This window comes from Coregonus lavaretus, assembly GCF_964263955.1.
Source record: "Coregonus lavaretus genome assembly, contig: HAP1_SCAFFOLD_5850, whole genome shotgun sequence".
In the NCBI taxonomy this organism is placed as follows: Eukaryota; Metazoa; Chordata; class Actinopteri; order Salmoniformes; family Salmonidae; genus Coregonus; species Coregonus lavaretus.
In genome coordinates this window covers 23,139-36,928 of record NW_028159107.1, presented here as the reverse complement: position 1 = coordinate 36,928, position 13,790 = coordinate 23,139, and the positions used below count along the sequence as shown (strand labels likewise).

General features: G+C 48.0%; 1 protein-coding gene across 2 annotated transcripts in view; it reads right to left on the bottom strand.

Moving 5' to 3' along the window:
* Nucleotides 1-4,825: 4,825 nt before the first annotated feature.
* msrb3 (methionine sulfoxide reductase B3) overlaps nucleotides 4,826-13,790 on the bottom strand; it is a 30,231-nt gene continuing 21,266 nt past the window's right edge. For both annotated transcript variants that reach the window (XM_084197535.1, XM_084197536.1), the window contains exons 5-6: nucleotides 6,298-6,395; nucleotides 4,826-6,033 (exon numbers count right to left, since the gene is read on the bottom strand). In XM_084197535.1, the coding sequence (XP_084053661.1) occupies nucleotides 5,839-6,033; nucleotides 6,298-6,395 (293 nt within the window). In that variant the 3' untranslated portion in view covers nucleotides 4,826-5,838. The remainder of the gene's footprint in view (nucleotides 6,034-6,297; nucleotides 6,396-13,790) is intronic.

The following is a 13,790-nucleotide window of genomic DNA, read 5'->3' as shown; positions in this document are numbered from 1 at the left end:
TGATGCGTCATATAATTTACCGCAACGCCTCATAATAATATAATAATAATATGCCATTTTAGCAGACGCTTTTATCCAAAGCGACTTACAGTCATGCGTGCATACATTTTTTTTGTGTATGGGGTGGTCCCGGGGATCGAACCCACTACCTTGGCGTTACAAGCGCCGTGCTCTACCAGCTGAGCTACAGAGGACCACGTCACTGACGTCTCATGACTTCAGTGCTGTCATAGTTCCAAGTGTTTTCTAATAAGAACAGCGGTAGAAACATTCTGGTGTCTTTACTCGACCCCCACCTTCTCTGGTGAGAAAGTAGAAGAACTTCCCCCGCTGACTTTAACTAGCCCCTTATCTTCTCCTGAGGGGAATGAGGTAACATTAGTCCGGGGGAACATTTCTCAACTGACACCCAAAAAACAAACCTTTACTATTCATTCACAAAATGGAAAACCTCCACTGGCTTCAAAAGACCGCAGAAGTCAACAGATAAATATTGTCTTTGTGTGTGTGTGTGTGTGTGTGTGTGTGTGTGTGTGTGTGTGTGTGTGTGTATGCGTGAGTGTGTGCGTAGGTGTGTATTCTCTGCTTGGCTGCACTTGGAAGAAGGCCACATTCAACCAACTCTCTGGTCAATCAACAATCTAATTAGACCATATTCAACCAACTCTCTGGTCAATCAACAATCTAATTAGACCATATTCAACCAACTCTCTGGTCATCAACAATCTAATTAGACCATATTCCATACCAGAGTTTCCCACTAACTATACCCTTCCAGACACTGTTTAGAGTCAGACCCTGTATCACCTTAAACACACTCCTGAAACCAGTGGACAAACACAACAAGACAATGGAGATTTTATCAACCAAAAATAGACTTTAGAATGGTTAGAGAGCCGTGTGTGGTTGATTTTGATTTAGTTTATGCAGAACGTTTTTGCGCTCTGAAGGAAGTGGTTGCGATGCAATCAGAATGTTACGGCCAGGCCATGCATAAGGAGTCCATCTCTACACCATGCGTGTCTAGTCTAAACACTACAACGGCACACTTGTTTTGGCACATAAAAACATTTTTATTTTATTTATTTTTTGTGTGTGAAGGAAGTTGATGATCTATGAAAGAGGAATCATCTGGGAACAAAGATGCGTTCCGAGGCTGTTTCCCAGGAAACGCTGCACGAGACTACCCCCAACACATGCGCGCACACACACACACACACACACACACACACACACACACACACACACACAAACTTGTGTGTCTCTACCTCGCCTGGCTTCCCAGCGGAGACCGCAGGAGGATAGATCCAGACAGGTTTTATTTTGGTTCTTTTAAGCCTTATTTTTCACCAGGTAAGTTGACTGAGAACGCGTTCTCATTTACAGCAACGTCCTGGGGAATAGTTACACAAGGGGAGAGGAGCGAGCCAGTTAGAAGCTGGAGATGATTAGGTTGCCACGGTGCATCCAGCTACAACAAACTGTCATCGACAGACGGACGGACGGACGGACGGACGGACGGACGGACGGACGGACGGACGGACGGACGGACGGACGGACGGACGGACGGACGGACGGACGGACGGACGGACGGACGGACGGACGGACGGACGGACGGACGGACGGACGGACGGACGGACGGACGGACGGACGGACGGACGGACGGACGGACGGACGGACGGACGGACGGACGGACGGACGGACGGACGGACGGACGGACGGACGGACGGACGGACGGACGGACGGACGGACGGACGGACGGACGGACGGACGGACGGACGGACGGACGGACGGACGGACGGACGGACGGACGGACGGACGGACGGACGGACGGACGGACGGACGGACGGACGGACGGACGGACGGACGGACGGACGGACGGACGGACGGACGGACGGACGGACGGACGGACGGACGGACGGACGGACGGACGGACGGACGGACGGACGGACGGACGGACGGACGGACGGACGGACGGACGGACGGACGGACGGACGGACGGACGGACGGACGGACGGACGGACGGACGGACGGACGGACGGACGGACGGACGGACGGACGGACGGACGGACGGACGGACGGACGGACGGACGGACGGACGGACGGACGGACGGACGGACGGACGGACGGACGGACGGACGGACGGACGGACGGACGGACGGACGGACGGACGGACGGACGGACGGACGGACGGACGGACGGACGGACGGACGGACGGACGGACGGACGGACGGACGGACGGACGGACGGACGGACGGACGGACGGACGGACGGACGGACGGACGGACGGACGGACGGACGGACGGACGGACGGACGGACGGACGGACGGACGGACGGACGGACGGACGGACGGACGGACGGACGGACGGACGGACGGACGGACGGACGGACGGACGGACGGACGGACGGACGGACGGACGGACGGACGGACGGACGGACGGACGGACGGACGGACGGACGGTTGCCAGGTACACAGACACACACACTCCCAGGTGGTTGATCCTCTTCCGGTAACTTATTTTAATCATTTCCTTCTGTGTAAAGACAAGACAGCCCTATACAAGCAGCAGGTACATGGTGTATGAATAGGACAAGCTCCATTTATCATGGCTGTATTCTGAGTCTATGGAGCTTACTAAGCATCTCTTCTAAACAGGTTTTTTTTGACGTGAAGATGACCTGTTATTTAACTGGGTCTCCAGACTTTTACAGCAGGCTAGTTCTGTCCACTCCCAGGTTAAATGTTTCTTACAGCAGGCTAGTTCTGTCCACTCCCAGGTTAAATGTCCCTTACAACAGGCTAGTTCTGTCCACTCCCAGGTTAAATGTCCCTTACAACAGGCTAGTTCTGTCCACTCCCAGGTTAAATGTTCCTTACAGCAGGCTAGTTCTGTCCACTCCCAGGTTAACAGGCTAGTTCTGTCCACTCCCAGGTTAACAGGCTAGTTCTGTCCACTCCCAGGTTAACAGGCTAGTTCTGTCCACTCCCAGGTTAACAGGCTAGTTCTGTCCACTCCCAGGTTAACAGGCTAGTTCTGTCCACTCCCAGGTTAACAGGCTAGTTCTGTCCACTCCCAGGTTAACAGGCTAGTTCTGTCCACTCCCAGGTTAAATGTTCCTTACAGCAGGCTAGTTCTGTCCACTCCCAGGTTAACAGGCTAGTTCTGTCCACTCCCAGGTTAACAGGCTAGTTCTGTCCACTCCCAGGTTAACAGGCTAGTTCTGTCCACTCCCAGGTTAACAGGCTAGTTCTGTCCACTCCCAGGTTAACAGGCTAGTTCTGTCCACTCCCAGGTTAACAGGCTAGTTCTGTCCACTCCCAGGTTAACAGGCTAGTTCTGTCCACTCCCAGGTTAAATGTTTCTTACAGCAGGCTAGTTCTGTCCACTCCCAGGTTAACAGGCTAGTTCTGTCCACTCCCAGGTTAACAGGCTAGTTCTGTCCACTCCCATGTTAACAGGCTAGTTCTGTCCACTCCCAGGTTAAGTGTTTCTTACAGGAGGCTAGTTCTGTCCACTCCCAGGTTAACACAGGATAAATGTTTCTTACAGCAGGCTAGTTCTGTCCACTCCCAGGTTAACAGGCTAGTTCTGTCCACTCCCAGGTTAACAGGCTAGTTCTGTCCACTCCCAGGTTAACAGGATAGTTCTGTCCACTCCCAGGTTAACAGGCTAGTTCTGTCCACTCCCAGGTTAACAGGCTAGTTCTGTCCACTCCCAGGTTAACAGGATAGTTCTGTCCACTCCCAGGTTAACAGGCTAGTTCTGTCCACTCCCAGGTTAACAGGCTAGTTCTGTCCACTCCCAGGTTAACAGGCTAGTTCTGTCCACTCCCAGGTTAACAGGCTAGTTCTGTCCACTCCCAGGTTAACAGGCTAGTTCTGTCCACTCCCAGGTTAACACAGGATAAATGTTTCTTACAGGAGGCTAGTTCTGTCCACTCCCAGGTTAAATATTTCTTACAGCAGGCTAGTTCTGTCCACTCCCAGGTTAACAGGCTAGTTCTGTCCACTCCCAGGTTAACAGGCTAGTTCTGTCCACTCCCAGGTTAACAGGCTAGTTCTGTCCACTCCCAGGTTAACAGGCTAGTTCTGTCCACTCCCAGGTTAAATGTTTCTTACAGCAGGCTAGTTCTGTCCACTCCCAGGTTAACAGGCTAGTTCTGTCCACTCCCAGGTTAACAGGCTAGTTCTGTCCACTCCCAGGTTAAATGTTTCTTACAGCAGGCTAGTTCTGTCCACTCCCAGGTTAACAGGCTAGTTCTGTCCACTCCCAGGTTAACAGGCTAGTTCTGTCCACTCCCAGGTTAAATGTTCCTTACAGCAGGCTAGTTCTGTCCACTCCCAGGTTAACAGGCTAGTTCTGTCCACTCCCAGGTTAACAGGCTAGTTCTGTCCACTCCCAGGTTAAATGTTCCTTACAGCAGGCTAGTTCTGTCCACTCCCAGGTTAACAGGCTAGTTCTGTCCACTCCCAGGTTAACAGGCTAGTTCTGTCCACTCCCAGGTTAAATGTTCCTTACAGCAGGCTAGTTCTGTCCACTCCCAGGTTAACAGGCTAGTTCTGTCCACTCCCAGGTTAACAGGCTAGTTCTGTCCACTCCCAGGTTAACAGGCTAGTTCTGTCCACTCCCAGGTTAACACAGGAGTGTAAAGTGTACAGAGGTCCTCTGGGGGTGTGTGGCACCTCATGCATTGTCTCATTTTTGAAGGTTCAAATGTTTTTGTCTGTTTGTAAACTAGTCTTCCACTCTGCCCTCAAACAAATACGGCATTTTAAAATTAACATGGTCAGAAAACATCCAAATAACTCAAGTAACATCAACATTGCTGTGTCAAGTTTTATTTTAATACAACTTTCTGTCAATACAAGTCTGGGAATCAAAACGGCAGAAAAACATATTCAGGGGCAGCAGATGAACCCTTTAAAAGACAGGCCAGAGTTGTATTCATACTAAACAGAAGTCATCTGGTCTGTGTTATTGGTGCGTGTGTGTGTGTGTGTGTGTGTGTGTGTATGCGTGTGTGTGTAGATGCGTGAGTGTGTATATGTGTGTGTGTGTGTGTTTCTTTTTGGAAAGAACGCTTAGTTCTCCGCTTGGTGTTTATTTTACAGCTCACAGAAGCGTTGTCCTTAAACTATCAAACCCCTCGGTATCAAATATCACTTCAAAAAAAAACAAAAAAACATTGTTCTTCAAAGTCGAAGTCCACACACTCATATGAATAATATATAATTCATTCACTTTTTCCAAAGCAAAATACTTTATTCTAAAGAAAAATATAAAAAGTTGATGTGCTTAAAATACGATCAAAACCAGTAATGGTCAAAAGCAATGTGAGCAACGTGACACCGCATCCAATATGTGCCTCCTCAAACAGTTATGTTTTACAGTAGAGGCCAGGGACTGTTTTAAGGGCAGGCAGCCAGTGGTTGGCCAGCTTGTCGGACTGTATTTGACCGACTGTTTTGGACGGACTGTATTTGGGTGTGTGTAACCTACATGGCTATACACAAGAGAGGCATCATGTTCCAGAAGTTTCTAAAGGGGGTGCTGGATGGCACCTTATGGAGCTGACTGTAGTCGACTGACTGTATTTGGGTGTGTGTAACCTACATGGCTATACACAAGAGAGGCATCATGTTCCAGAAGTTTCTAAGGGGTGCTGGATGGCACCTTATGGAGCTGACTGTATTTGGATCTGTGTTACCTATATTCTCTATCGGTTCTGTTCTGTTTGTAATGTTTGGACCAGGACCTAGACTACCAGTTTGGATAAGGAGCGAGAGACCATGGCTGTAGTTCCTGTATTCCTGTCCAAGACCGAGGAGACCCTACTCAGAGCTCAGTCTTGCCCCCGACCGCTCCACCTGGCCCAGCCCCAGCTCCGGCCCCTTCCCCCTCCCCGTTGCTGGGTGGGCTGGAGGCTGAGGCAGAGGCAGACCGGAAGCCCAGAGAGGCAGAGTTGATGCAGTACCGTTTCCCTGTGGGTCTGGGGCCGTCATCAAACAGGTGTCCCAGGTGAGAACCACACTGAAAACACACAGAAAGGACTGATTTCTCAGCAATATCCAAGCAACGTTTTGTTGTATTGTAAATATGAAATCTAAAATCTGGAACCCCCTCAAAGGGGAACCAATAATCTACTCTCTACTTCCGCTCAACCAAACAGCGCTCCTATCCCTGCTACTCTTTTAACCTCTAGGCAGATCTCATATCTAACCAGGTCGTTATTGGAACAGAGAATTGGTTATCAATGACTTCAAATAAAAGTGAAATAAGGTGACTTCAGCATACCTGACTACAGTTGGTCTCAACTCTGTGCATCCCGTAGGAGAAATCATCCGTTACGGTGACCGACTCCTCCTTCACCAGGTCATAGAAGGACGGCCAACCTGGAACAAAGAAACAACAACACATCCTATTATCGGGAACTGGATCTCCACTGTTGCCTTCGCTACAGGGTAGATATCCTATAGGTGGTAAGATGGTATACACTGACTGTACAAAACATGGACTCTACAAGGTGTCGAAAGCGTTCCACAGGGATGCTGGCCCATGTTGACTCCAGTGCTTCCCACAGTTGTGTCAAGTTGGCTGGATGTCCTTTGGGTGGTGGACCATTCCTGATACACACGGGAAACTGCTGTGCGTGAAAAACTCAGCAGTGTTGCAGTTCTTGACACAAACCGGTGCACCTGGCACCTACTACCATACCCCGTTCAAAAGGCACTCAAATCTTTTATCTTGCCCATTCACCCTCTGAATGGCACACATACACAGAATCCATGTCTCAATTGTCTCAAGGCTTAAAAATCCTTCTTTAACCTGTCTCCTCCCCTTCATCTACACTGATTGAAGTGGATTTAACAAGTGGCATCAATAAGGGATCATAGCTTTCACCTGGATTCACCTGGACAGTCTATGTCATGGAAACAGCACTCAGTTTATAACATACTAAACTCAGCAAAAAAAGAAACGTCCCATTTTCAGGACCCTGTCTTTCAAAGATCATTTGTAAAAATCCAAAGAACTTCACAGATCTTCATTGTAAAGGGTTTAAACTCTGTTTCCCCATGCTTGTTCAATGAACCATAAACAATTAATGAACATGCACCTGTGGAACGGTCGTTAAGACACTAACAGCTTACAGACGGTAGGCAATTAAAGTCACAGTTATGAAAAAACTTAGGACACTAAAGAGGCCTTTCTACTGACTCTGAAAAACACCAAAAGAAAGATGCCCAGGGTCCCTGCTCATCTGCGTGAACGTGCCTTAGGCATGATGCAAGGAGGCATGAGGACTGCAGATGTGGCCAGGGCAATAAATTGCAATGTCCGTACTGTGAGACGCCTAAGACAGCGCTACAGGGAGACAGGACGGACAGCTGATCATCCACGCAGTGGCAGACCACGTGCAACAACACCTGCACAGGATCGGTACATCCGAACATCACACCTGCGGGACAGGTACAGGATTGGAACAACCACTGCCCGAGTTACACCAGGAACGCACAATCCCAATCAGTGCTCAGACTGTCCGCAATAGGCTGAGAGAGGCTGGACTGAGGGCTTGTAGGCCTGTTGTAAGGCAGGTCCTCACCAGACATCACCGGAAACGTCGCCTATGGGCACAAACCCACCGTCGCTGGACCAGTCAGGACTGGCAAAAAGTGCTCTTCACTGACGAGTCGCAGTTTTGTCTCACCAGGGGTGATGGTCGGATTCGCTTTTGTCGTCGAAGGAATGAGCGTTACACCGAGGCCTGTACTCTGGAGCGGGATCGATTTGGAGGTGGAGGGTCCGTCATGGTCTGGGGCGGTGTGTCACAGCATCATCGGACTGAGCTTGTTGTCATTGCAGGCAATCTCAACGCTGTGCGTTACAGGGAAGACATCCTCCTCCCTCATGTGGTACCCTTCCTGCAGGCTCATCCTGACATGACCCTCCAGCATGACAATGCCACCAGCCATACTGCTCGTTCTGTGCGTGATTTCCTGCAAGACAGGAATGTCAGTGTTCTGCCATGGCCAGCGAAGAGCCCGGATCTCAATCCCATTGAGCACGTTTGGGACCTGTTGGATCGGAGGGTGAGGGCTTGGGCCATTCCCCCAGAAATGTCCAGGAACTTGCAGGTGCCTTGGTGGAAGAGTGGGGTAAAATCTCACAGCAAGAACTGGCAGATCTGGTGCAGTCATTGAGGAGGAGATGCACTGCAGTACATGCAGCTGGTGGCCACACCAGATACTGACTGTTACTTTTGATTTTGACCCCCCCTTTGTTCAGGGACACATTATTCAATTTCTGTTAGTCACATGTCTGTAGAACTTGTTCAGTTTATGTCTCAGTTGTTGAATCTTGTTATGTTCATACAACTATTTACACGTTAAGTTTGCTGAAAATAAACGCAGTTGACAGTGAGAGGACGTTTCTTTTTTTTGCTGAGAGTTATTTCTTTATATTTATATATAAACATAGTATTTACAATATACCATGTAACCGGAGACGTCTGGAATAACGTTTCGGACTACAGTCATCTGACACAGCCGACCATGCTTTTTAGTCCAGGACAGGTTTGTTGAGTGTTTTGGTCCCACCAGGCTAGTAGGTTTGTTGAGTGTTTTGGTCCCACCAGGCTAGTAGGTTTGTTGAGTGTTTTGGTCCCACCAGGCTAGTAGGTTTGTTGAGTGTTTTGGTCCAACCAGGCTAGTAGGTTTGTTGAGTGTTTTGGTCCCACCAGGCTAGTAGGTTTGTTGAGTGTTTTGGTCCCACCAGGCTAGTAGGTTTGTTGAGTGTTTTGGTCCCACCAGGCTAGTAGGTTTGTTGAGTGTTTTGGTCCAACCAGGCTAGTAGGTTTGTTGAGTGTTTTGGTCCCACCAGGCTAGTAGGTTTGTTGAGTGTTTTGGTCCAACCAGGCTAGTAGGGGCTAGTTAAAGTGTTCAGACTGTCACAGTCCAGTCTGCCTCTCAACCTCGTAATGCTCAGCCAATCAGTCTAATTCCCAGCCAGCTCTACTGTACTAAGCCTGCTCTGCTGGGTGGGAATGTGTATCAGAGCTATTTTACAGATAGAATGCCTGCTGGCTCTTTGTGTTAACGGTTTAAGACAGTTTTAGAACGTATTACTGTCTGAGAGACTAATGTTGTTCATTAGTGCAAAGTGTAACTGTGTGTGTGGGCTCTAAATTCCCATGTTTTATTGTTAGCACTGGTGTGGAGCACCAGAATAATATATGTTTTAATTGATTGAGATATAGCCTACAATGGGCCCATTTGGCTGCATTTAGACAGGCAGCCCAATTCTGATATTTTTCCACTATTTGGTCTTTTGACTAATCACATCAGATCTTTTCACAGCAGATCTTTTTCAGAGCTGCTCTGATTGGTCAAAAAGACCAAATCACAGCAGATATTTTTCAGAGCTGCTCTGATTGGTCAAAAATACCAAATCACAGCAGATCTTTTTCAGAGCTGATCTGATTGTTCAAAAAGACCACGCAGCCTATGAATCCTATTCACTCCTGAAGAAGAGATCACTTTTCCTTTCTCTCTGTGCCACCAAGTGTTTGCATTTACTGGTAAAGTCACCAGGTTGTTAGTAGGGCTGCACGATATGGGCAAAATAATCTAATTGCAATTTATTTTTCAACAAAATATTGCGATATAGATCGATTGATTGATTTTATTTACCAGTTTATAAAACTTGATGGCAATAACAACATAAAGTCAGACTTATTTCCATTGTTTCCCTAAAGTCAGACTTATTTCCATTGTTTCCCTAAAGTCAGACTTATTTTTATTGTTTCCCTAAAGTCAGACTTATTTCCATTGTGGTCCCTAAAGTCAGACTTATTTCCATTGTTTCCCTAAAGTCAGACTTATTTCCATTGTGGTCCCTAAAGTCAGACTTATTTCCATTGTGGTCCCTAAAGTCAGACTTATTTCCATTGTGGTCCCTAAAGTCAGACTTATTTCCATTGTTTCCCCTAAAGTCAGACTTATTTCCATTGTTTCCCTAAAGTCAGACTTATTTCCATTATTTCCCTAAAGTCAGACTTATTTCCATTGTGGTCCCTAAAGTCATACTTATTTCCATTGTGGTCCCTAAAGTCAGACTTATTTCCATTGTTTCCCTAAAGTCAGACTTATTTCCATTGTGGTCCCTAAAGTCAGACTTATTTCCATTGTGGTCCCTAAAGTCAGACTTATTTCCATTGTTTCCCTAAAGTCAGACTTATTTCCATTGTGGTCCCTAAAGTCAGACTTATTTCCATTGTGGTCCCTAAAGTCAGACTTATTTCCATTGTTTCCCTAAAGTCAGACTTATTTCCATTGTTTCCCTAAAGTCAGACTTATTTCCATTGTTTCCCTAAAGTCAGACTTATTTCCATTGTTTCCCCTAAAGTCAGACTTATTTCCATTGTGGTCCCTAAAGTCAGACTTATTTCCATTGTGGTCCCTAAAGTCAGACTTATTTCCATTGTGGTCCCTAAAGTCAGACTTATTTCCATTGTTTCCCCTAAAGTCAGACTTATTTCCATTGTGGTCCCTAAAGTCAGACTTATTTCCATTGTTTCCCTAAAGTCAGACTTATTTCCATTGTGGTCCCTAAAGTCAGACTTATTTCCATTGTTTCCCCTAAAGTCAGACTTATTTCCATTGTGGTCCCTAAAGTCAGACTTATTTCCATTGTTTCCCTAAAGTCAGACTTATTTCCATTGTTTCCCCTAAAGTCAGACTTATTTCCATTGTGGTCCCTAAAGTCATACTTATTTCCATTGTTTCCCTAAAGTCAGACTTACTTCCATTGTTTCCCTAAAGTCAGACTTATTTCCATTGTTTCCCTAAAGTCAGACTTATTTCCATTGTTTCCCCTAAAGTCAGACTTATTTCCATTGTTTCCCTAAAGTCAGACTTATTTCCATTGTTTCCCTAAAGTCAGACTTATTTCCATTGTTTCCCTAAAGTCAGACTTATTTCCATTGTTTCCCTAAAGTGCATGGAGCAAAAACAAACAAACAAACACATTTAAATGAAGATGATGGACATTGAAAGTTTCTAGTTGGCTTCAGATGATGAAGGAGCTCAGGGCAGGTCAAAACACTTGGCTGAACTGTTGGAATCATAGAAAACAGAATGATTATTGTAATTTTTATGGTTGGTGTTGCGTGACAACAAATGAAAAAGCCAGGTAGGCGTTACGACAGGGTAGGAACCAAAGTGTTGAACAAGTGTTTCCCCGGGGACCCTAATCACATTTGAATAAATAGATGTTGCATTTAGACAACTATTTTAGAATAGGCTATCTGATTCAGAACATGGTGTTGCACAAACAACATACTGATCTACGCCACCACTGGTAACTTACCTGTATTAGAGCTAACGTTGGTTTTGCCATAGCTAGTGCATTTAGCTAAACGGCATTTCACTAGCCAGCTAGCTAGTTAGCGATTAGCATTATTTAAGCACACGCCATCCTCCTAACTAACTAGCGGTTTTGCAGAGAGCAAGATACACAAACGAATAGTAGAAAAGAGAAAACATGTGGATTCATATTTAGAAGCAATGTGGAAAGCAGCATCGTTCTTCTTCTTGTTCTGGAAGAATACGTTGAGTGCATGAATTGACAGCGTGCTCAGAGAATAAACAGTGGAGGAACGGCGTGCTGCTTGAGGTGACTTGGTGTGTGGGGACGGGTACTGGAGCATGCAGCCGTGGGAGGCAGCCTGCCTTGTTTGAGCAGTGTAGAGAAGAGTGCCAGTACTAAATATTGTTACGCATTTACATTTTTATTGTGTTTTCTTTTAGTCGCATTGGTGCTCCCAAAATAAAAGTGCAGGTCGCACAGCTGTGTGTATGTGTGTGTGCCTGCAAGCGTGCCTCCCTGCTTGCATTCGTGCACGCCTGTGTGTGTATGTATCTTCCCAGTCAGCCAGAGGATTCCCCCTCCTGCCCCTTGGCTAGGTTCTCACTCCCTCCCTCCCTCTCCTCTTCCTCCCTCTAAATATGTTTGTTTCAGGTTGGGATTAAGAAAGAGGAACAGAGGATATCGCCCTCTATTGGAGGTGTCGAAAAAGTATTCATTACGTTAGTCTAAAATTAGAACCTTTTTCCCTCCACTTCCTAAATGTAGGGGATTAGATCACAATACAACATCTGTGAATTAACTTCTTAATTTAAATGTTTTTTTGTTTTGTTTTATATATAGAAGTAGGAATATTCTGAATCAAACCTTTCTAAGACTGAGCAGTAGGCTTGATGCAGTTTCTGTACATCAAGCTAATTAAAGGAAAATGTCAAAGCCTAATCCACTGGGTTTCTAGCTGTATGCGATCTCTCTCTGCTTTTCCATGAGCAGTTGGTTCGTCTGGAGGGTTCCACGCTGCAGTGCCACAGGGTCTTCTCATGGGTGGTCACCCCCGTTCAGGGCTCCCTGGGCACTGTCTCAGCCTGTGACAGGAAGTGAGCTTTCACGCCGCCTGCCTGCTCCCTGTTTCTCAGATCCAAGCCTACTCCATCTTATTGAGTTATCAGTAAAGGGAGAGAGGAGGAGAGGGGAGAAGGGGAGGGAGGAGAAGGAGGACAGGAGGGAGAAGGAGAAGGAGGAGAAAGGGAGGGAGGAGAGAGACGGGGGAGGGGAAATAGGGTAATGTGAAGACAGGTTGAGGACAGGAGGGAGACGGAGGACAGGAGGGAGAAGGAGGACAGGAGGGAGAAGGAGGACAGGAGGGAGACGGAGAAGGAGGAGAAGGGGAGGGATAGAGGAGAGGAGGAGAAGGGGAGGGAGAGAGGAGAGGAGGGGAAGGAGGACAGGAGGGAGAAGGAGGACAGGAGGGAGAAGGAGAAGGAGGACAGGAGGGAGAAGGAGGACAGGAGGGAGAAGGAGGAGAAGGGGAGGGATAGAGGAGAGGAGAGGAGGGGAAGGAGGACAGGAGGGAGAAGGAGGACAGGAGGGAGAAGGAGGAGAAGGGGAGGGAGAGAGGAGAGGAGGGGAAGGAGGACAGGAGGGAGAAGGAGGACAGGAGGGAGACGGAGAAGGAGGAGAAGGGGAGGGATAGAGGAGAGGAGGAGAAGCAGCTGTGTATTAATATACTCCGTGACAAGTGCTCCAACAGAAGATAGCATCAGATACTTGGAGAGTGATAGGTTTAGAGGTGAGGTTCTGAAACCACTGGGAGATCATATCTCTATCTGCGGTGGAAAACAGAAGTGACCACTGGATGTGACGAGAGTCACTGGACCCAACCAAGCTTCCTATAATACAACAAGCAGACCCCTACATCCCTCCACCCTTCTGTCCTGCTCAGGCATAGCCATCTATCCCTGGACCCTAGCTCCATGAACCCTCAGCCCCCTACGGTACACCAACCAGATCCCCCACTCCTCCACCACCCCGGACCCTAGCTCCATGAACCCTCAGCCCCCTACGGTACACCAACCAGATCCCCCACTCCTCCTCCTCCACCCCTCTCTCCACCCTGGACCCTAGCTCCATGAACCCTCAGCCCCCTACGGTACACCAACCAGATCCCCCACTCCTCCTCCACCCTGGGCCCTAGCTCCATGAACCCTCAGCCCCCTACGGTACACCAACCAGATCCCCCACTCCTCCACCACCCCTCTCTCCACTCTGGACCCTAGCTCCATCAACCCTCAGCCCCCTACGGTACACCAACCAGATCCCCCGCTCCTCCACCACCCCTCTCTCCACCCTGGACCCTAGCTCCATGAACCCTCAGCCCCCTACGGTACACCAACCAGATCCCCCACTCCTCCACCACCCCTCTCTCC